The following is a 24,145-nucleotide window of genomic DNA, read 5'->3' as shown; positions in this document are numbered from 1 at the left end:
TAAGGTTTTGGGCTGGGCACGGTGGCTCACGCCTGTAATCCCAGCACTTTGGGAGGCCGAGGCAGGTGGATCACCTGAGGACAGGAGTTTGAGATCAGCCTGGCCAACATGGTGAAACTCCATCTCTACTAAAAATAAAAAAATTAGCCGGGTGTGGTGGTGTGGGCCTGTAATCCCAGCTACTCGGGAGGCTGAGGCAGGAGAAATGTTTGAATCCAGGAGGTAGAGGTTGCAGTGGGCGGAGATCCTGCCACTGCATCCAGCCTGGGTGACAAGAGTGGAACTCTTTCTCAAAAAAACAAAAAAAAAAAAGAAAGAAAGAAAGAAAGAAAAAGATTTTGATTAGAATCATGAACTTAATTTCCTTCTTTTTAAAAATTAACTTTAATTCCTTTTTAAAATAGTATATAATTACCAAGTTTTATATGTGAGGGTGATGTGTATAGGAAATGGTGTGAGATAAAATTTTTCTTTTTTAGTTATTTTATTTTTCATCAGTTTCATCTTAAACCCTGGGATTTTCCCCAAACTTTTTATTAAAATACCTTTCTTTCTATTCTTTTTCTTTTTTTTTTTGAGATTGAGTTTAGCTCTTGTTGCCCAGGCTGGAGTGCAGTGGCAGGATCTCGGCTCACTGCAACCTCTACCTCCCGAGTTCAAACGATTCTCCTGCCTCAGCCTCCTGAGTAGCTGGGATTACAGGCATCTGCCACCATGCCCGGCTAATTTTTTGTATTTTTAGTAGAGATGGGGTTTCACCATGTTGGCCAGGCTGGTCTCAAACTCCTGACCTCAGGTGATCCACCCACCTCGGCTTCCCAAAGTGTTGTGATTACAAGCGTGAGGCACTGCACCTGGCCTAAAATGCCCTTTCTTACTTAATTGAACCTAACTTGAAGTTGTGATAGTAATGATAATAAAATAACAGCTAACACTATAATTCTATGTACTTTACATGTGTTCATTTAATCCTCAGAGCTGACCTATTATTTCATAGACACCATTATTCCAATTTTACAGATGAGGAAACTGAGACATAGAAAGGGAAGGAACCTGCCCATGTTTGTGCAGTAGTGGCAAAGCCAGGATTTGAACTCAGGCAGTTTGGCTTTAGAGTGTGTATGCCAGGCTGCATTTTATGTGTGAACTTGGGCAAGCTTCCTGTTTGTAAATAAAAGATAAAAATAATCTTTCTTAGAAGATGTTTTTGTGGCAGATTAAATAAGATGATGTATGCATGAGACTTGCACATAATAGCAGTCAATAATTTTTTTTTAATTTCAGTATTAGTTCAGACTATTTATAGGCTCTTCTTTTTTTTTCTTTTTGAGACAGGGTCTTTCTCTGTTGCCCAGGCAGGGGTGCAGTCTCCATATCATAGGTCACAATAACCTCAAACTCCTGGGCTCAAGAGATCCTCCCTCCTCAGCCTTCTGAATAGCTAGGACTACAGGCATGCCACCATGCTAAGCTAATTTTTTTATTTTTATTTTTTTGTAGTGATGGGGGTCTCACTATGTTGCCCGGGCTGGTCTCAAACTCCTAGCTTCAAGTGATCCTCTCACCTCATCCTTCCAAAGTGTTTGGCATTACAGGCAGGGGCTGTAGCATCTGGCCATATAGGCTCTTTCTAGCTATTTGTCCTCATTTCTAGAAACTTGGGGCACCCGAAGTCTCCCTGGGCTGCTTTCTCAGGCAGCTCTGTTCTCCGTTAGTCCTTGTAGTTTCCAGAGTGCCAGCAGCTAGACAGAGTGATGTGTCTTACTTTCTGGATCTCTCCTAGTTTTCCTGGATTTCTTTCACCCAGAAAATAGCAAAAAGATCAAGATTATGTTTTTCAAATTTGAATGTGAAAAATTCCTCCCAACTGTTACCAGCAATTTGAGGTAGTTTCTCAGTCACTTTATTCTTTGTGCCTTTTCTGAATAATTTCTCTCTCCAGTTTTATGTGAGATTTTGATTTGAGAAATGATTTGTTTCTGTGCTGTCCCTGGTAAAAACTTTAGCAAGAGTTTTTTCAAAGTGAATTCTGAAAGGGCTTAAGAATCTTCAAGGATAACCGTCTTAAAGAAGCAAACTTAGGACACCCTAATAGAAAGTAAATTTTAATAATTTCATTCCACTCAAGAGTGTTTGCCTTTAATATGAATTTGGTTAAACTCAAAACACAGAAATCAGTCTTTATGAGACCTGGTGTTATGTTGTGTTGGATGGGGTTGCCATTTGCCTGAGGCTGTATTTAAAAGTATTTCTTGGATGCTTAATTTTAGATAAAAGAAGTAAGCCAACTGATATATTTGCAATTGGTTTTGAAGAAATGGTAGAATTGAATGCTGGAAACATTGTGAGTGCAAGGTAAGCTAGCCACATTAATCCACTGAAAAATTTGCCAGTTGTGGGAAACTATGGAGGACAGATAATTAAGTAATTGTTACAAGGATAGTTTGAAATAATAAATGGAAGGGTGCTCGTAAAACTGTAAAAGAGCATTTCTCATACTTTTGGGTCTGAGGATCTCTCTGCACACTTAAAAATATTGAGAATGTTAAATAACTTTTGCTAATGTTGTTTATATCTTTGTTTATTATATTAGAAATTAAAAATGAAAATTTAAAAACATTTAATTCACTTAAAAACAATAATAAACCTATTACATGCTAACTTAAAATAAATTTTTTGAAAAATAACTTTTTCAAAACAAAAAATTTACTGGAAGGGTGGCACTGTCTTGTAGTTTTCCAAATCTCTTGAATGTCTAGTTTAAGACAGCCAGATTCTTACATCTACTTCTGTGTCAGTCTGCTGCAGTATGTTGTTTTGATTGAAGTATATGAAGAAAAATCACATAACTATGTAGTTTTAAAAGGAAATATTTTAATAACCTTTCTAGATAATTTCTTCTCTGATACTACACCAAAACAGATCATTTATTCTCTGCTGTAGTATAGATAACAGAGAAGTATTATCTTGGTGTAGTATGTGGATAAGACACTACACCAAATTGTAGTGTCTTAAAGGTTAGTTGCAAAATGGAATCTGAAACCATATTGATGAACTTTTTCTGCTGTATTATCTAAAATTCATCTTTTACCTTTGCATGATTTTGTAACATCATGTATTGGTCACTTGGGTTCCCTAAGTTATGTAGCACTTCCAAATTTTAACACATTTCATTATATAATATCAAAGCATCATATTGGTTAATTACCATCATTGGTAACTGCATCAGAAAATAATTGTTGGGAAGCTGTAAGGATCATGGTAGCAGATACAAGTTTTCCAGAATACTAATTTTTGCCTGAAAACTCAAGTTTTTCCATTGAAAACAAATGCTCTTGGTTGTTTTTCTTAAAGAGACAGGCTTAGTTGAAAAAAATGCCACATAACCTAAATCTGAATAACCACCGTCTGTCATTAGTTCTTTTAAGGAAAAATTGTATTCCAAAAAAAAAGTGGCAGTTTGACTCACAATTTAAAGCATTTTCTTTTTTTGAGTTACAGATCATAAGTCAGTATGCAACACAAGTGCTTTGTATGTATTTCCTGTGTATCACACAGAATATTAAAAAGATGTGACCTGGGTTGAGCTTTAATAAAATTAATAATGTCTGTTGCTTCATCAAGGACATTCTTAGGCGAAGTGGCATTTTTTTTTTTCCTGCAAGTATATGGCAGTGGGGATTGTAATGATGACTAGTATAGTTTGGTGCCTGAATTCAAGTGAAAGCACCAGCACTTTTACCCATTGTTGCTTTTGCACCATCAGTGCAAATGTTAGTCAACACAGTGAAAGATGTCTTAATAGTATGATGAAAATAGTTGTGACCCCATGGGCTTTGGGAACCCTCAAAGATGTCTCCAGATCACACTTTGGGAATGCTGCTCTGAATCCATATTATAAATACAAATTATATGAGTGAAGCTTAAAGCTTCAGTGTTTTATTTTAACAAAGTATGCTTGCTTTTAAATTTCAGCAGTTTCCCATCTTTTATGACATTTTTAAAGATTTTTAGGAGAAAATTATAGGCTGAAATAGTCATCAGTCTTGCAAGTGACAAATATTTTATTAGCCAAAATGAATAACAATTCACATCAGGAAAATTGGAAAGAAATCAACTTCATTCATTTTGTTGTTTGATTATGTTTCCTCAAAAATATATTCAGGTCCTAAACTAGACTATAACTCTGAGGGTTCCTAGTACTAAGTGCATGGATCAATTGTTTGTCTAAATAGAGTTTAATAAAATTCTTCTTTAGGCTAGGTTTAATCAGATTCTTTAGGCTGGGTGTGGTGGCTCATGCCTGTAATCCCAACACTTTGGGAGGCCAAGGCAGGTGGATCACTTGAGGTCAGGAGTTTGAGACCAGCCTGGCCAACATAGTGAAACCCTATCTCTACTAAAAATACAAAAAAATTAGCTGGACATGGTGCCCCGTGCCTGTAATCCCAGCTACTCAGGAGGCTGAGGCAGGGAGAATCGCTTGAACCCAGGAGACGGAGGTTGCAGTGAGTGGAGATCGCACCACCGCACTCCAACCTGAGTGACAGAGCAAGACTCTGTCTCAAATATGTATATGTATATATATATACACACACGCACACACACACACACACACACACACACACACACATATATTCTTCCTTAATAAAGTGGTGAATATTTATTCATTTATTTAAGAAGTACCTACTGAGTACCACTCTAAGTACCTCCAATGAATCAAACAGACAAAAATCCCTATCTTCATGGACTTTGTATTCTAGTGGGAAGAAACAGACAGTGAACAATAACAACAATAAGTAAATTATACAGCATGTTAGAAAAGTGCAATGGAAAAGAGAGGAAAAGGGGATCAACTATAGGGACACAGGGAAGTGTTGGAAGTCTCAAATGAATGATCAAGATAAGGTTCATAGAAGATGAGGAATGAGTTTCAGCTACTTGTGGGGCTGAGGTGGGAGGATCGCTTGAGCTCAGGCAGAGGTTGCAGTGAACCAACATCCTGCCACAGCACTCCAGCCCTGAGTGACAGAGTGAAACCCCATCTCAAGAAAAAAAGAGAGATTAGGAGACATGACAAGCAAATGCAATATGTAGACCTTGTTTGGACCCTTTTTAAAGAAACAAACCAACTGTTAGAAGATTTTTTTTTAATAAATGGGGAACTTTAAGTATAAACTATTAGATGATATTAAGGAATTATTAATGTTTAAATGTGATAAGGTGAAGAGGATGGAAAAAATAGATTGGCAAAATGTTGGTAATTTTGAAATGGGTATATGGTGGTTTATTTAATGATTATGTCTTCTAATTTCCCATAGCAAGATTTTTTAAAAAGACATTAGTTATAATTTAGAAAAATTTTGAAAAGTGGGGAAATGTATTTGGAAGCACATATAGTCACATATATGTGCACAGTTAGCTGTCCTTATCCATGGGTCTCACATCTTTGGATTCAACTCATCAAAATATTAAATATTTTTTAAAATTGTGTCTATACTGAACATGTGTAGACTTTTTTTTTTGTCTTTTTTACTTGCAGACTTTTTTGTATCATTATTCCCTAAACAATACAGTATAACAACTAATTACATTGTATTAGGTATTATAGGTAATCTAGAGATGATTTAAAGTATACGAGAGATTTACATGGGTTATATGCAAGTATTACTCCATTTTATGTAAGGGACTTGAGTATCCTTGGATTTTGGTATCATGGGAGGTCCTGAAACCAATCTCCCACAGATACTTCTATACTTCTCTGTGATCTTAATGAATACTTAAGGAAAAAGTAAAATGTATAAGTTTGAGTTTACTCACCCAGTGAGTAGCCATTTAATGTCTTTATATTTTCTTTGTAAAGAAGTAATAGATTAGATTTTGAAATGTGGTTTTCTTTTGGCTAAATTGTAGATTTTCCTTTTTAAAGGAAACAAAAACAGCCTAAGCTTCCTTCAGAGTCTTAGGATATTTGGGTAGATAAAGGTATAATTGACAATTGTCATAAAATAGGCTATTGTCAATACCTTTTTAAAAAATTCTCTTTTTAATATTTTCTTGTAGCACAACAAATCAGAAGCTCTGGGCTGTAGAACTTCAGAAGACAATCTCCAGAGACAACAAGTATGTGCTGCTGGCTTCTGAACAGTTGGTGGGCGTCTGTTTGTTTGTTTTTATCAGACCACAGCATGCTCCTTTTATCAGGTCAGTAAACAGAACACTCCTCTAAGGCTACTTCCTACCATTAAATAACAAGAAAAAAGCCTAGAATGTTTATTGTTTCAGTTCTTCAAACAAAAACTATCCATAGTTCTTGTTTTAAAATGGGGTTTTGGGGGTTTTGATTAAAGACTCACCAATAGCTTCACTGTACTATTTCAAAGGCTTGCCCTCAAAGTACCATACCATGTGTACTTAAATGATTATGTATATTCCTCATTTCCTATGCACATGGAACTCTTGAAATTTCAAATCTGCGATTTAGAATTCTTTGTTTCAAAGGGATGTTGCAGTTGATACTGTGAAGACTGGAATGGGAGGTGCAACTGGAAATAAGGGAGCAGTTGCAATCCGAATGCTCTTCCATACAACCAGCCTTTGCTTCGTCTGTAGCCACTTTGCTGCAGGGCAGTCACAAGTCAAAGAAAGAAATGAAGATTTTATAGAAATAGCACGAAAATTGAGTTTTCCTATGGTAAGCTCTTGCTGCTTGTTCTTGAAGATAAAGCTTTGAAATATATTTTAATTTGCCCCAAATTCTACATCAGTGTTTTTGAAAATTTAAGATAGTTCCTAGAAACATTAAGAATATTCACCTAAATAGATATTTCATGTGTATTAACCCAAAATATCTGAGACAGGGCTCAGTCAATTTAGAAAGTTTATTTTGCCAGGGTTAAGGATGTGGCCATGATGTAGCCTTCAGAATTCAGAATGACATGTGCCCAAGGTGGTCGGGGGTACAGTTTGCTTTTATACATTTTAGGAAGACCTGAGACATCAGTCAGTATGTGTATGATGTACACTGGTTTGGTCTGGTAAGGCAGGACAACTCGAAGTGGGGGCTTCCAGGTTAGAAGTAGATAAGAGGCAAAAGGTTGCATTCTTTTAAGTCCTAGATCAGCCTTCCACTGAATGCACAATTTAGTCTGGCTCAGTGAATCTGCATTTTTGCATAAACAATAGGGCAGAGGAAGCAGTCAGATGTGCGTTTGTCTCAGGTGAGTCTCAGAGGGATGACTTTGAGTTCAGTCTATACTTTGTCCACAAGGAATTTCCTGTGGGCAAATTGTGAGGGAGTTATGTAGCGTCTTATCTTTGGAGCTATCTTATTTAGGAGTGAAATGGGAGGCAGGTTTACCTGTCATTGTTCCTGGCTTGATTTTTCTCTGGGCTTAGTGATTTGGGGTCCTGAGATTTATTTTCGTTTCACATGTGTTATTACTGTTGGGTTAAAGAAACAGGACATGGGAGGAGACAAGCATATCTCAGGCAAAGAAATAGTTGTAAAACATTTTTGAACATTGATTGTTTTGAATTTAAAATTCTATCTCATGGCTTTCAGGGAAGGATGCTGTTTTCCCATGACTATGTATTTTGGTGTGGTGATTTCAACTATAGAATCGATCTCCCTAACGAAGAAGTTAAAGAGCTCATAAGACAGCAAAATTGGGATTCTCTTATAGCAGGAGATCAACTTATCAATCAGAAAAATGCTGGACAGGTATATCTATACTTGAGAAAATACTTGCATTAAGATTTTGGGTCGTGAAACATGCCTTTTTAAATCAAGATGTTTTAAAATTTTCTTGGGGTCTTTTTGTACTTAAATATGCATCTGTAGGTAAACAGATAATAGAATTATCTTTCCTTAAAGTGTAGCAGGATGAGCTGCAGACAAGAACCCTTCAGACACCAAGTTGTAGAAGGAAAGGGCTTTATTCAGCTGGGAGCAGCAGCGGACTCACGTCTCCAAAAACCGAGCTCCCCGAGTGAGCAATTCCTGTCCCTTTTAAGGGCTTACAACTCTAAGGGGGTCCATGTGAGAGGGTCGTGATCGATTGAGCAAGCAGGGGGTATGGGACTGGGGGCTGCATGCACTGGTAATCAGAATGGAACAGAACAGGACAGGGATTTTCACGATGCTTTTCCATACAATGTCTGAAATCTATAGATAACACAAGCGGTTAGGTCAAGGGTTGATTTTTAACTACCAGGCCCAGGGCACGGTGCTGGGCTATCTGCCTGTGATTCCATTTCTGCCTTTTAGTTTTCACTTCTTTCTTTGGAGGCAGAAATTGGGCATAAGACAATATGAGGGGTGGTCTCCTCCCTTATTCCCCCCTTTTGAGAACTTCACTCATTAGTGGGAGTTCTCACTTTCATCCTCACTACCCATGTCTTCTTGCAAGACAGATTGATAGTGATTCATATGGTACACTTGTGCTGAAGCATTTTGGTGAGCTAATGTAGTGATGAAGCTTTTTATCATTTGAAGAAGTACAGGTAGCAAACAAGGGAGCAGTAAGCAGGTTCCTATTACTATTATAACTCCTATTATAAGAGTTTTAAATCCTCCTAGCACTGGGAGCCATTTTTCAAACATGGTCCCCGGATCAAATCCATGCCACACTTGCACAGGCACATGTGTGAATTTTGTCATATCTCTAATTATGTCTTCAACTACTTGCCCTTGATCATCTGTGTATAGACAGCAATTAGTAAGGTTAAATTTCCCACAGACCCCACCTTCAGCTGCTAGCAAGTAGTCGAGAGCCAATCTATTTTGATAGATAGCATTTCTCATCTGAGATTCTTGCCAGGGCAGGATAGTCAAGGCTCTGCCGGTTTTATTAGTGATTATTTCTAAGACAGCTTGTAACCGTATGATTCGGTTGAGCATGTAAATGGGGGTCCAGTATCCCCACGAGCCATCTTGTGCCCAAGTAGCAGGCCTGTAATATTGTATGATTCTCTCAGGGGGCCATTCATCATCTTTCCAATTTCCTATAGCTATGCTTCTCTTTTCTCGGGCAGCATAGACAGGGAAACCCAGGAGTTTGCCTGTCTTTATGGGCAGTAGGAAGAAAGATGGTTTAATAGTGCCAATAACACAACTACCTGTCCACTGGTTGGGTAATTTGGCACAAGCTCTATGCCCACATATACAGTATAATCCAGTGGGGGCTGTCCAGTCCTGGTGGGACTCCGGATGGGTCCACACGGTTTGCAACTTTGGGAATTTACTAAATGGATTCCTTTCTGTGTGATTTGAACTCCACCAAGTGACTGTTTTTGTGGTACCATTATACAGTTTCTGTCCCAGACAACTAAGTCATCCTACGGGGTGAGTGAATTATTTTCCTTCTCCAGCTATGCAATATTGTCCAATAATTGACGTTTTTAGGACCCAGAAATTATCAGGGTGATTCTTTTGAGCTGGGAATTCATCAGGAACTGGGTCTGTAGGTACTAATTCTCGGGCTTCTCATGGCCATTGATCTCCCATTACAGTTCCTCCACATACATAATGTGAAGCGACATTGAGAGACTAGGCTACATGCTTGGCTAATTGCAAAAACAAATTTCTTGTTTTTCCTGGAATTTCTGGTACTGGCACATTTAGTTCATCATAGAAAGTTTGAAGCACTGGCTCAGGAGAGTGTTTGTAAACTTCTCCTCGAACTAAGATATTTACTCGAGGATCCAGTCCAGCCTCATCGATTCCTAAGGTCACACGCTCCCCTTTTTTCCAGCGAGGATCAAGAGGATTGGTTATTACTAGCTCTAAGGGGTTACATTGTCCCTTAGTACAGGAAGGGCCACTTTTTCCTTTCTGAAGCTGCACTGGATCCTTTTCATTTTTTATCCAAGTGGCCCAAATGACACAAGACCAGTATCCACATTGATTTCCACACAGTCCTAATTCATGACAAATATACTTATTTTTGGTCATATAGCCTTTTTCCCAATCAAAAGCCACACCCCTTCCTAACTTATTGCTCTTAATGACAGCACAGGCATCAAATTTCAAGATTATGCGTTTGGGCACCCCTTTTTCTTCTGTTTTGGCTAATACTTGTATCATTTACAAGTCCCCATCAGTCTTCAGTCCTTAATCTTACTTCAAAAACTGTGGACCTGGGAGGCTCAGAGGGATCATAACACACATCTGGGCAGTCGTTTCCTGGGCTACATACCTTGTACTGAGTGTCATTATATAAACATGTTCCTTTTAAAGTTCCTAGGCATTCATAGTAACTATAGAACAGAAAGATTGTTTTAACTTGTTACCCTACCTCAGTAACCTGATGTATACACTGAGAGCAGTCCTCTATGTGGGGAAAATCAGTGGAAGTTTTTACTATACAAGTCCAAATTATAAGGAAAATGAGTCCCACGATGATTCTCCTCATGCCTCGGCTATGCGTAGACCAGTCAGCTTCCAGGTGTGACTGGAGCAGGGCTTGTCGTCCTCCTCAGAGTCACTTTCAGGGGTTGTCTGGGCTCGGTTTTGCCTCCCAAGTTTCAGCAGCTGCAGGTTTCACACGGCTGTGGTGGATCCAGGCTGGGATTCCTTCTCCTTTACAGCCGTGGGGGTGGTCAGGATGATGGTGTGAGGTCTTTTCCACTGTGGCCGCAAAGGGGCTACGTTCCAGTCCTTGATCCACATGCGATCACTTGGAGAGAAAGGGTGAACTGGGGAGAATAAGCTGACGGGACACCTCTCATTTACCCAAGTTGAGATTGTTTGTGTAATTTTTCCCAAAGCCCGTAGCTGTCACTGTAACTCAATTTCACCTAACTCTCGGGGAGTGCCTGGAAGCCCCCTAGTATAGGAGGAGGCCTATGATACAGTGTTTCATAAGGGGAGTATCCTGTTAGAAGGGATGCATCTAATTTTAAACAATACCATAGGAAGGGCCTGTATCCATTTTAATCCTGTTTCCTGACATACTTTCCCTAAACTATTTTTGATAGTCTGATTCATTCGCTCCACCTTTCCAGAACTCTGAGGTCAGTAGGCGGCATGTAGTTTCCAAGTGATTCCTAATGCCTTTGCTGTCTTCTGTACCAAGTCAGCCACAAACACCGGCCCGTTATGTGAGCCAATTTGTAAGGGCAGTCCAAACCTAGGAATAAGATCTCGGAGAAGCACACGGGTTACTTCGTAGGCCTTTTCAGTTTGTGTTGGATAAGCCTCCACCCGCCCAGAGTAAGTACACACAAGAACCAGCAAATACTTGTTACCTTCACATTTTGGCATTTCTGTGAAATCCACCTGAAGATCCTCAAAAGGAGCCGCTCCATAAGCTTGTATGCTGGGTGGAACAGTGGGGCCTTGCCTCACATTGCGCTGTCAGCAAGTAACACACCATTGTGCTACTGCTTTGGCAAGGGCTGGCAAGTGTGAGATGCAGAAGTACCGGCCTAACAACTTTTCAAGTGACTCTTGACCTAGATGAGTGGTTTCATGCATGGCCAGTACGACTGTGGCTCTCAGTAACTGCGGCACAGCTATCCCATCTGGCAGTCTGATCCATCGTTCTTTTATTACTTGCCCCACTTCTGTGTGGAAAAAGTCTTTTTCTTCCTTAGAATAGGTAGGTACCAGGTCAGGTGTTTGAGGGAGTAAGGGGGCTGCTACTGATGCACAGTAAGGGGTAGATGCTGCTTTTCGAGCTTCTGAGTCAGTTTGGGAGTTTCCTAAGGCCACTGAGGTGGAGGCTCGCTGTTGTCCCCTGCAGTGCATGACTGCCACCTTCTGAGGTTTCCACACTGCCTCTAATAATTGTAGAATTTCTTGTTGATATTTTATGTCCTTTCCCCTAGAGTTTAACAGGCCCTTTTCCTTATATAATGCTCCATGCACTTGGAGGGTTAGAAAGGCATATCAAGAGTCAGTGTAGATGTTTACAGTCTTACCTTCACTGAGTTCTAGAGCCCGAGTTAAAGCAATGAGCTCAGCCTTCTGGGCTGAAGTGCCCTGTGGCAATGGTTTGGCTTCAATGACAGCATTCAAAGTTACCACCGCATATCCTGCACATCTTTCTCCATGTGGATTGATGAAGTTGCTCCCGTCCATGTATAACTCCCAGTCTGCTGATGCCCATGGCTGGTCCCGAAGGTCAGGTCTGCTAGAATAAACTGAGTCCAACACTTCTACACAGTTATGCTTGACCGGGCTCTCTGATACTGGGAGCAGGGTGGCGGGATTTAGGGTGTTACAGACGTCAGTGGTTATGCGGGGATTTTCACATAGCAAGCTTTGGTACTTGGTTAATCTAGCATTTGTTAGCCAATGATATCCTTTGGTATTCATCAAAGTTACCACAGTGTGGGAGGCCTTTATATTCAGGTTTTGCCCAAGGGTTAGTTTATCTGCTTCTTGTGCTAACAGGGCCATTGCTGCCAGGGCCCTTAGACATGGGGGCCAGCCTTTGGAAACCCCATCTAGTTGTTTTGAGAGATAGGCCACTGGCCTTGGCCAGAGCCGCACAGTCTGGGTTAAAACTCCAACTGCCATTTTTTATCTTTCTGACACATAGAGTGTGAAGGGGTTTGTCAAATCTGGTAGTCCTAGGGCTGGGGCCAACATAAGTTTTTCCTTTAACTCATGGGGGGCCTGCCATGCGCTGCTGTGGTGAGGCGTTTGACCGGGGCAGTTACCTACCCAGGAGCGCTCTCGATCCGCATTGCTCAAGCTGGCTGGAGTCCCCCACAGGGATGCACCACAGGGCAGGCCTAAGCCACCTAAGGGGCTGCCTCGACCATCCGTTAATCACCTCACTTCCCGGTCGGGGAACCAAGAAATGTAGCAGGACGAGCCTCAGACAAGAACCCCCCAGACACCGAGTTGTAGAAGGAAAGGGCTTTATTCAGCTGGGAGCATCAGCAGACTTGCGTCTCCAAAAACTGAGCTCCCCGAGTGAGCAATTCCTATCCCTTTTAAGGGCTTACAACTCCAAGGGGGTCCATGTGATAGGGTCATGATCAGTTGAGCAAGCAGAGGGTATGTGACTGGGGGCTGCATGCACCAGTAATCAGAACAGAACAGGACAGGGATTTTCATGATGCTTTTCCATACAGGCCTGAAATCTATAGGTAACACAAACAGTTAGGTCAGGGGTTGATTTTTAACTACCAGGCCCAGGGCGCAGTGCTGGGCTATCTGCTTGTGGCTTCCATTTCTGCCTTTTAGTTTTTACTTCTTCTTTCTTTGGAGGCAAAAATTGGGCATAAGACAATATGAGGGGTGGTGTCCTCCCTTAAAAGTAATAAAAACAGGAAAGAGAAAACCCATAATAATTCCCATAAAGAAAAATATATTATGTATCTATAAGATTCACTTTCAAATAGAAGGATAAACTTTTTTTTCCTTGGTAATAGTTTAGAATCTTCATCTTTAGGGCTGTTTTTTTTTGGGTTAAGTCCTGTGGTTATTGACTTTTCTTTTGTTTCTATGTCATCTGACTTTTGAAACACTTCTTAAAGCTTATGACCACAAAATTTGGGAAGAATTTATTAAATTTTTTTTTTTTTTTTTTAGGTAAAATGATCAGTGGCCATCTGGTATGGTGCCTGGTGATCACCAGACTTGAATCTTTGGGCACCACATTACCTTTTCAGGCCTCAGCACCTCCTTGAGAATAAGATATCAGGCTAGATGTTTCCAGAATCCCATTTACAGTTCCAAATGTCTCATATAGCTCAAAGATCAGGCAGAATTCCCTTATTCATGTAGTTAGTTTAATCAAATGTCAAACAAGTGGTATTGAAGCAGGATATTTCCCTGATTGCTTCGCAGGTGGGAACTGGAGTGCATGGGCACTGGCAGGGTGAACTCTGCTCACTTGACCCACTGCACTCCACCCCTGTAGGAGGGGGAGTTCTGGTGAGTGAGTGCAGGAGCTGGGGTGAGCGCTTTTGGGCACCGGCAAGAGCGAACTTTGTACCAGGCCCGTGGCAGTGTCTAGGGGAGGGTGCCTCCAACTCCTGAAGCCCCAGAGAAAGTGTTACAGTGCTGTTTTAGCTCTGCTGCCTGCAGATGGCTTAAGTGTTAACAGCTTAGTGGAGGATCAGTGCGACAGCCTTATGCTCCCACACTCATGGCACCCGAGTTCTTATCTGGTGTCCAGGAGGAATGAGGTTACATGAACGAATTGAAGATGGTAAATATGGGGGATTTTATTGCCGATGAAAATGGCTCTTGGCAGGAAGGGGAGCTGAAAAGGGGACAGAGCAATAAGATAATCTTCCCCTGAAATCCAGCCATCCCATGGCCAGACTCCTCTCCAAAACTATGCTGCCAAGCTGTCCCTTTGAAGTCAAGCTGCTTCTCTCTGACATCCAGCTGCCTCTCCTCTCTCTGCCAGCTGAGCCTGGGGTTTTTATGGGCACAGGACTGGGGGCAAGGCAGGCCATGGGTGGTTTTGGAAAAAGCAACATTCGAGCGGGAAAACAAGGATATAAGTTCTCATTTGGGGCTGTGGTAACAGACTTTTTGGCTTGAGGGTGGGACCCAGCAAGGGGACCCACCCACTTCTGCCCAGAATTTCCCTGTCTCCTGTCCCTATGGGTATGAAAAATGCTATGTCTCAGGTTATTTTTCTAAGCTTTGTTCCATTCAGCTAGAAGTGTTCATCAGATGCATACAGATTTCTTCTGAGAGCATCCAGCATGTAATAGACATTTAATGGATGACTGAATGAAAACAGAACTTGTTGCTGTTTGGGAATAACTTACTTTGTATATGTTTATTTTAGATTTTTAGAGGATTTTTAGAAGGAAAGGTAACCTTTGCTCCGACATATAAGTATGACTTGTTTTCTGACGACTATGACACCAGTGAAAAGTGCCGCACCCCTGCATGGACAGACCGTGTCCTTTGGAGAAGGAGGAAATGGCCTTTTGATAGATCAGGTTGGGAAATGGGCTCCTTTATTTAAATGAACTAATGTAAACTTATGAGGAAGCAGGGAATGACATAATATCAAATGAGGAGAATATTGTTTTTCAAGAAACGTTAACTGGAATAGAATAAATAAAATTTAAATATGTCAGATTTTTAGAAATATTATCAGATCTATTTATAATAACTTATTTAATTTTTCAGCCTATTTTCATATAATTTCATGTAAAGAGAAGCAAGGAAATATTTTTATGAAATGTTTAATTGAAGCTAATTTAGGTTTTTAAGCTAACTTTAGTGGTCTGCATATGTTTTGAACTGCCACTTGTCTCTTGAATTGTTTATGAAACACCATTTAGTCCCAGTCCTTTAAGTAATCTTGGAAGTAAAGCCAGATCTTAATTTTTACTAAATAAAGAATAAAATGATAACTTTACCAAAACCTTTCGAATTTAAAGGTATTTAGACTGCCTGCCTATTACCAACTGTTTCTGGCATTCCAGCCTCAAACCACTGAAGCTCATGAAAGGAAGGAGAATGCCTCTTTGCTCTACACGATCTGTCCTGCTCATACAGCTTCTCTTGTGTTTTCATTTCTTCTGACTGCAGCTGAAGATCTAGATCTTCTAAATGCTAGTTTTCAAGATGAAAGCAAAATCCTGTACACGTGGACTCCAGGCACTTTGCTGCACTATGGAAGAGCTGAGCTGAAGACTTCTGACCACAGGTTTAAGCAGTCTCAGTTTTTCTAATAGTGTTTGAAATTTGTTTGAAATACACCCTTTTAAAAACATTTCTAATACATCTATCTTCCTTTATGCCTTAAGGCCTGTCGTTGCCCTGATTGATATAGATATATTTGAAGTTGAAGCTGAAGAGAGGCAAAACATTTATAAAGAAGTAATTGCAGTTCAGGGTCCACCAGATGGTACAGTATTGGTCTCAATCAAAAGTTCTTTACCAGAAAATAATTTTTTTGATGATGCCTTGATTGATGAGCTTCTGCAGCAGTTTGCAAGTTTTGGTGAAGTTATACTTATAAGGTAAGATGTTTATTATGCAAAAGTAGCTTGTGATTCATAAACAATCATTTCTATATAGAAATCACCTTATTTGGGGAAGGAGAGAATTTTAAAAAAGAAAGATATCACCTTATTTAGTGTTTAGTATATGAGTATTTTTATTTCCAAACTAAAGCAAGATCATACTGTGGATATTATTCTGTAGGTTTTATAACTGAATTCTCAACTTAGAAAGCTTAAATGAATAGTGAAACTTTTCTTTTAAGACAGGGTCTCACCCAGTCACCCAGGCTGGAATGCAGTCATGTGTTCATGTCTCACTGCAGCCCCAACCACCCAGGTTCAAGCAATTCTCCCACCTCAGCCTCCCAAATAGCTGGGTTTACAAGTGCACACCACCACACCTGGCTAAGTTTTGTGTTTTTTTTGTTTTTGTTTTTGTTTTGTAGAGGCAGGGTTTCACCATGTTGCCCAGGCTGGTCTCAAACCCCTGGCCTTAAGCGATCTGCCCAGCTCAGCCCCACAAAGTGCTGGGATTACAGGCATGAGCCACCATACCCAGCTAAACAGTGAAACTTTATGTGAACAATTGAAAACAAAAATAGGTGCCAAGTTCAGATATGAACTCTCACAATTCCTATACAATAGAACATGTAACAAAACCCTATAACAAAATGAAGCTGTGATTGCTATTTTTTTTTTTAAGGAGAGATAAGAATGACTCCCTCCCTGCCTCAGTTAAGGAAATATGAGTAATTTTAAGTATGTTTAATTTCTAACAGAGATGTGATGACTAGTCAAGAGTCATTCCTTCTAGTCTTGGTTTCCCTCATTGATCTAGCCATCTGCCTTTTGCAAAACCAGATGCCTGTTTCCTTGTTTTAAAAACGTTCTCTTCCAACTATACAGCAGTTTTGAGAGACTGAATGATGTGCATGTGTGCATGTGTTTGGATTTCATAGGGAAAGAGGTACCATTAAATCCCTTTAAATACCATTCATTTGCTTAGTTAGGTATGTTTGATAGATATTTGGTGGGCAGATCTCTATACTAGTTGCTGTAGAAGAGCAGAGGAGAAATGGAAGATACAACTCCTGCTTATAATCTAGTAGGGAAAGTCAGTATGTGTGTAATGACACCCCCAGATCCTAAAGGGCGTAGTCCACAGAATTAAGATGGTATGGCTTCTACAGAGTGAAAATCAAAGACACCTCAAGTCCTTTCAGAGAGTAAATGAACAAATGGAGAAGAAATTGTGTTTAGACTTTCCTCAAATCTTTTGACAAAGATCTATCCCAAAGCTTTCAAATTAAACAAAACAAAACATTTCAAAAATCTTAAGGTTCTTGAAAGTACACAGTGAAATCTGCAAGTGTACAGATGACAGTATACTTTGCCAAGTACAGAAATGCCAAACCACCAGAAGCATCATGTAGACTGTGTGAGTGGGCAGCAGAGTAGCAGATAAATGTCTTCCCGAGCAAATGTAAAATACTGCACTGAGCTACAAAGAATCCAAACTGTATAAGGGATGAAAGACTCTGATACAGGAAAGGGACCTGTCTTTATAACCCAACCTCTAAAGAACTTGTTAAATTGAAGCCAGAAGGTTTCCCACAAATGTTTGTCATCATTAGGAAAAGTATTGGTAAGAAACTAAGGCATTAACCTAACATTATAAAACCATGGGGTGTCTCCAACCTGGAATATTCTGGTTGTTAAACCCCAAGATGACTAAAGAGAAAAAGCAAACACTGAAAGTCAACAAGGAGAGGATCTCTATAAGTAGTGAGAAGAAACTGATTATTACCTTTTAGTCCAGATTAAGACAGCCATTAAGGAGTGAGTAAACCCTGTGAACCCCTTATTTTTAAATAAGAGGTTCCCTGGAAATGTGTATGGGATAAATTTAAATACATATAGATGCTTACATTAATTGAAGGAAGAGTCTAGAGGCTTTTACTGTAGTGAGTGAAAGCAGGAAGAAAATATAGCTTCCAAAAGAACTTACATAAATCAATAGATATAAGAACCAGAATCCCTTGTTAAAGTTAGAAATGTGTAAGGGGCACATTGCTGATTGAGAATAAGGACAAAGATATTAGCCCTAACCCAGGACCACAAAAGTGTTGGTACCTATCAAGAACAAATAATGTTTGGGGTCTTAGGGGACTGGTGCGGCATAAATGTATGCTTACAGTGGTGATTATAACTTTTGGAGGAGGGACAGTCTCCACTGCCAACAATCTGAAAAAGATACCTTCATGTAGTTAGGTAAGAATGGTCTCCCTGTGTATTTCAAAGGATAGCATCCTGCAATTTAGTTTTATGCCAAAGAAATTGAGTCAGTTGCCTTGGTCATATCTGTGGGATTGTAGAAATCGGTTCCCTGCAGGCCCTTGATTTTACCAGGGTGAAGTACTTATGCACACTTTTGTTTTGGCCTTTTCCTCTTAATATTCATAATTCATACTTTGGAATCCTAGTTTAAGTAGGGGGTTAGGGGGAGAGTGATACTCTGTGTGTGTGTGTGTGTGTGTGTGTGTGTGTTTGTGTGTACATGTTTTCCTCTCATTGTGGAAAAATCTGTAAAGATTTCTGAACTTGTGATTTAACTCGCCAAATTATTTCTGTAATAAGATTGATAACATCATAATTTGTTCTTTTTTGAATAATAACTTCATTACATACCCGTGACCCTCTTCAGAACTTCTTCTGTCCTTCTTATTTTTTTTTTCCTCTTGAGAGTTTTTTTATTTCAAAAGTAAAAACTTGGAATCCTATCAAAGACCACTGAAGTCCCAAAAGAGTAAATGTTTGTCAATGACGAAAGACAAGGAGCATAACTTATCTAAGGCTTCTTGCAGCCAGTCTGGTTTTGTTTTCTTTCACTGGCAACTCTCATCTTTTTTGATCATAGGAAATTTTCTTCAGGGAAGTCACTGAGACAGTGAAAATACATAGTACTGGGTTGTGGGGTCAGGAGACTTGGATCCCAGCCCTGTAACTTATTCTCCTTATAGAGTCACTTTGAACAAGTCACTTAACCTCTGTCCCTTTTTGCCTTGTCAATGAAATGGAGGATTGGATGGGACTGGATTAGCAGTGATCACAAATGGAGGTGCACAGACTCATTTCTTGTGGCTGTTCCATTAACATAGTATTTGAAATTGGAGTTAGAGTGTTTTTAGGGGAAGAGTGCCCTCTCCAGGTCACCACCAGCCCTACCTGCGCTCCCTCCTTTACTTTTTACTTCCTGGCCTCTTGTGGCCCTTGTTAATGATCAGTAATCATGGGAGTAGTCACTGAGCTTGTTATGTCTATGGTATTAATTATGGTTTTTTATTGTTTTTCTCTTTCTTAAAGATTTGTAGAAGATAAAATGTGGGTTACATTTTTGGAGGGAAGCTCTGCCTTGAATGTTCTGAGCCTAAATGGTAAAGAGGTAAGGTAGCATTTGTTGATTCTAAACCATTCTGAAATTAAATGTCTGAAGATGATATGATATTTTTATAGACATGCAGCAAGATTATCTAAATGGGAGGGGAAAAGACCTTATGGTATGTTCGAGGAGTTATTTGATGTTTTTTATTTAGACTGGATTTCTGACTAGCCTAGGCTTATTTTGGCCCCTCCCCAGAGATATTAACTGTTGATATAGACTAAGAAGGAAACATGTTTAGCACCTAATTTGATTTATTACATTTTATGATGCAAAAAGTTTTAAATTTTTAATTGGGGGTAGTCTGGCTTATCTGTATAGTAGAAAAACATTCTATCAAGTGAAGAAAATGCATTATGTACCAGAAAACAAGGGAGAGAGGTGCTCATTATTCCTAGGAATTTGTTTCATTGGCTTGGCTTACCTAGTTATCTTCTTCAAACATAACTAAATTAATTTCCAGAGATAACAGATCCGTCCCATTGAAGTATTTTAGAAATTTTTAACCAATGGAGATATTCCTAACCTGTGATTTGAAAAGTCATTGATGACGGAAACTTACATTGTTGGCCTGGAATAGTTTTACTTCTCTGAAGTGCTTCATCTGTCATTTTTTTCTGAACTCTTTTAGACCCAAATCCTAAATTTCTAAGTATATAGTCAGTGCACAGGATGGATTGTACTCTAGGCCTGATTCCTGCAGCACTGAGCAACTCTGTGAGCACTGTCCTGAGCTGCTTCTTCTGTCACATCAACTTCTTTGGAGAAAAAAAATTCTTTGTATGTATTAGGCTGGGTGCGGTGGCTCACGCCTGTAATCCCAGCACTTTGGGAGGCCGAGACAAGCGGATCACCTGAGGTCGGGAGTTTGAGACCAGCCTGGCCAACATGGCAAAAACCTGTCTCTACTAAAAATACAAGAAGTAGCCAGGCGTGGTGGTGGGTGCCTGTAATCCCAGCTGCTTGGGTGACTGAGGCAGCAGAATCACTTGAACCTGGGTGGCAGAGGTTGCAGTGAGCCGAGATTGCACCAGTGCACTCCAGCCTGGGCAACAGAGCGAGACTCTGTCTCAAAAAAAAAAAAAAAAAAAAAAAAAAAAATTCTTTGTGTGTATTGCTTTTGAAATAGGTTTTGTAGAGTTTTGTTTGTTTTCCTAAATGTAATACTAGTATACTCATGTAAAATCATGTATCAGGAAACATGGAAAAGAATTAAAAATAAGACCACTCACATAATGCTACCATTCTGAAGTAATTTCTCTTAACCTTCATATTAGCATATAAATATGTAAATACAAATGGGATTTTATAAACACACAAACACATTAACACAAATGGGATATGCGTATACGCAAACACAAATTGAAACCGTGTTATAAAGCTATTTTCTTACTACCTCTTATGACTGTGTCAGGGACATCTTAAAAAAATATGTCATTTTTAATGGCTTTATTAATTTCATTATGTGAATAAATATATACATTTATTAAACCAAACTCCTATTCATAGACATCTAGATTATTTCCTATTCTTAATTATTAAAGCCAATATTCCAGTGAACCTCTATGTATCTTTTTGAATATTTTTTTGGTCTTCTAAATTTCTTCCTTTTCATTTGGCCCTGGTCTCTACCAAGGGGATATTCCTAAGGAATTACATCTTAATTGGCCATTATGGTGATAGGTATTTAAGAATGCTTGTTAGTATTTTTTGATGAATATAAAAGAATTTTGTTGACTTTGAAAAGTAATATATGACTTGTAAAGCATGTTAAGTTCTGAAATTGGATTGATTTTAGTACTCATATCTACTTGGCAAGTAAAGGATTATGAATTCTTAGGATTCTGACTTTAAAGCTCAGTGTGGATGCTAAATTACTAATAAACACAGCTGTGCCACTCAGTTCAGCAACTTTCAACCTGTCCATTATTATGCCTTCGAGGAATTCTAATATCAGTAACACTTTGAGCCAAGGAAGATCTGTACCCACAAAGGTGCCAACTGTCAGCACAACATATTGATCACAGCTACACAGTTCATTTGCAAATACCAAAAATATTCACCTCTTGTTCACATTAAGAAACTCTTCAAACAAAGGAAATTGAAACTATGTGGGAGAGAGATTAAATTTAGAAAGCAAGTTTGTTATAAGAATATGGGTTTTAAATGAGAACTCCTTTCTAGCGCACATTTTATCCTTGACCAAAGAGTCTTGCTGTTATCAGCAAGTTTTTTTGAGAGTATTTTTTAAATACATTGATACGATCTGCTATAATTTGATTATAATGTCTTGGTTGTCTTAGATTATACTTTAGTCTAAAAGTCACCCAAATTTATAGAGAAGGCAGAGTGCCAGTTTCACAGGTAGAAGTCATTCTGTTTTTAGAATGATTAACTTTTGTTGAAGATTTAAAATGGTGTTCAGTTCTCTTAATATTCTTCTGACGTTTGAAATGCTAAAACTGTATAGGTTAGCACTTAGCAGCTGACAATATAGCAGCTCTTAGGACCATATGCTGAGTTAGGAAAGACCAAATGAACAGGAACAGGAAATGCATTTTAAAGATTTTCTGCTGTCTCTTTTGTAGTTGTTTCACGTGGGAACACTTACTTAATCTGTGAATCAAAATTAAGAAAGTATAAAGTTATGTAGCAGAGTTGTTGGTGAATTTACATCTGGCCAGGAAAACATAGTGGTTGTAGCAAAGGAAACTTGCATCTCTGGGCAGCCTAGAAAAGATCTTTATTTATCACCACAGGTGTTTAAAGGGAGAACTGGGAACAACCTTTAAACTAGTTTGAAATTTAGTATATGTGAAAGAACTATGCTGAATTGTCTAACTAAATTAACTGTCTATACCATTGCATAGTTTAACGAAGTCAGCCTCTTTATTCCAAAATAGTTAGCTTTCATGTTAATCTTTATTTTATATCTCTTTTACTCTGCTAGTTATTGAATCGGACTATAACTATTGCTTTAAAAAGTCCAGACTGGATCAAAAATTTGGAAGAAGAAATGAGTTTAGAGAAAATTAGCATTGCATTGCCATCATCAACAAGCTCTACCCTGCTTGGTGAAGATGCAGAGGTTGCAGCAGATTTTGATATGGAAGGTTTGTTTCTTAAACACATTTACTTCTTGTAGTTCTAGATATGTTTTCTTCCAATCTGTAAAGTCTTATTTTCCGAGTTCATCTTTCTTCTTCTTCTTGGGACATACATAGCACTATTAATTAGAATGTATTTTGGCCAGGTGCGGCAGCTCATGCCTGCAATCACAGCACTTTGGGAGGCTGAGGAGAGCGGATTGCCTGAGGCCAGGAGTTCAAGACCAGCCTGTCCAACATGGCGAAACCCTGTCTCTACTAAAAGTACAAAATTTAGCTGGGCGTGGTGGTGCACGCCTGTAATCCCAGCTACTCAGGAGGCTGAGGCAGGAGAATCACATGAACCCAGGAGGCAGAGGTTGCAGTGAGCCGAGATTGTGCCACTGCACTCCAGCCTGGGCAACAGAGCGAGACTGTCTCAAAACAAAACAAAACAAAACAAATTTATTTCACATCATATTGTGTTTATTTTGCGTATACTTTAAATGTATTTACCATTCTTCCATTCAAATATTAAGACCTTTACAAATGTTAATTTATATTCTTATTGGATGAATACCCAAATTAGTATTGTTGGTGTATGGTTTAGTCCCAATAATTAAAGTTGAGGTAAAAAAGTGGAAGTTCCAAAAGGGTATTCTAAGAACAGAAATGAATTTAAGTAATTACGCCGAAAATTTCCTTAAACATGATTTAAAAATGCATCTGTTTGATGGCAACATTATCAAAAGAAAAAAATTTTAAATGCATTTGTTTTCTAACACAATATGCTATTCTAGCCAGTTTTTCATTAAAATGCATACCTTAGATTATAATAATATTGTAATGCCCTGTATAGCTAGGTACCACATTTAAGAGTTGAACGTCTTACAAGGTTATCTCATTTTCACATTATCTGTTCATTTGTTTGCTCAGTCCACACATATTTATGTAGTACCTTTATGCCAGATACAGCTGGGTGCTGGAGATTCGACAGCTGTGGTTCTTGCCTTTCCAGAACTCATAGCTTATTGGGTGTTACATATAAGTAAGCAGGCAATTATAATAAAGTGACATAAATGTGATAATGAATGGTTTTGTGGTAGCTCATGGGAAAGTTGCTTAACCTGGATTTGGGAAATTGGGCAAGGTTTTCCAGAGGAATTGAAATTTAAGTTGAGAATCCAAAGACACGGGGAGAATGGAATTAATGCTATGGAGGAGTGATCCAAGAAGAAAGCATGTGCACAGCCTAAGCGGGGATAAAGAGGATCCAAATGGATTATGGAGGGATGTTTGTGAGGGAGTAAATGAAGAAAAGAAATGCAGAGAGAGAAGTAGGCGTGGGATGGAAGATGAATTTTGTTTCGGATATGTTGAATTTGAGATGTTCATGGAGTCAGTCAAACATGAGTCTGGTGCTCAGGAAAGAGCTCTGGAGTCAAGGCAGCTCTAATAGCCTGCAAAGTCATGGGCATTTGTTAATATAACTTTGGCCAATAGGATTATGATGAGACAGAAGAGAATGAATCGAATATGGAGAAATACAGACCTGGGATTGAGTATGTGGAAACACAGAGTTTAAATATAGACAGAAGAAGGCTGCCCGTGAAAAGAAAATGAGAAGAAACAATGGCAATTGTTTCTAGAAATGTCAAAGAGCCAGGAGAAATTCATGGCTTAA

The 24,145-nt window shown here is 39.1% G+C and overlaps 1 protein-coding gene across 26 annotated transcripts in view; it reads left to right on the top strand.

The window, feature by feature from the left end:
• Window positions 1-24,145, top strand: part of SYNJ1 (synaptojanin 1) — a 98,767-nt gene that overhangs the window by 54,866 nt on the left and 19,756 nt on the right. For all 26 annotated transcript variants that reach the window (XM_004062698.4, XM_055373886.2, XM_055373896.2 and 23 more), the window contains 9 exons: window positions 2,271-2,355; window positions 6,064-6,204; window positions 6,502-6,694; window positions 7,565-7,723; window positions 14,766-14,922; window positions 15,521-15,638; window positions 15,739-15,954; window positions 19,300-19,378; window positions 22,326-22,488. In XM_004062698.4, the coding sequence (XP_004062746.2) occupies window positions 2,271-2,355; window positions 6,064-6,204; window positions 6,502-6,694; window positions 7,565-7,723; window positions 14,766-14,922; window positions 15,521-15,638; window positions 15,739-15,954; window positions 19,300-19,378; window positions 22,326-22,488 (1,311 nt within the window). The remainder of the gene's footprint in view (window positions 1-2,270; window positions 2,356-6,063; window positions 6,205-6,501; window positions 6,695-7,564; window positions 7,724-14,765; window positions 14,923-15,520; window positions 15,639-15,738; window positions 15,955-19,299; window positions 19,379-22,325; window positions 22,489-24,145) is intronic.

Source organism: Gorilla gorilla, chromosome 22 (genome assembly GCF_029281585.2).
Source record: "Gorilla gorilla gorilla isolate KB3781 chromosome 22, NHGRI_mGorGor1-v2.1_pri, whole genome shotgun sequence".
NCBI lineage: Eukaryota > Metazoa > Chordata > Mammalia > Primates > Hominidae > Gorilla > Gorilla gorilla.
Note: the sequence above shows the minus strand (reverse complement) of the source record. Positions and strands in the feature narration are given on the sequence as shown.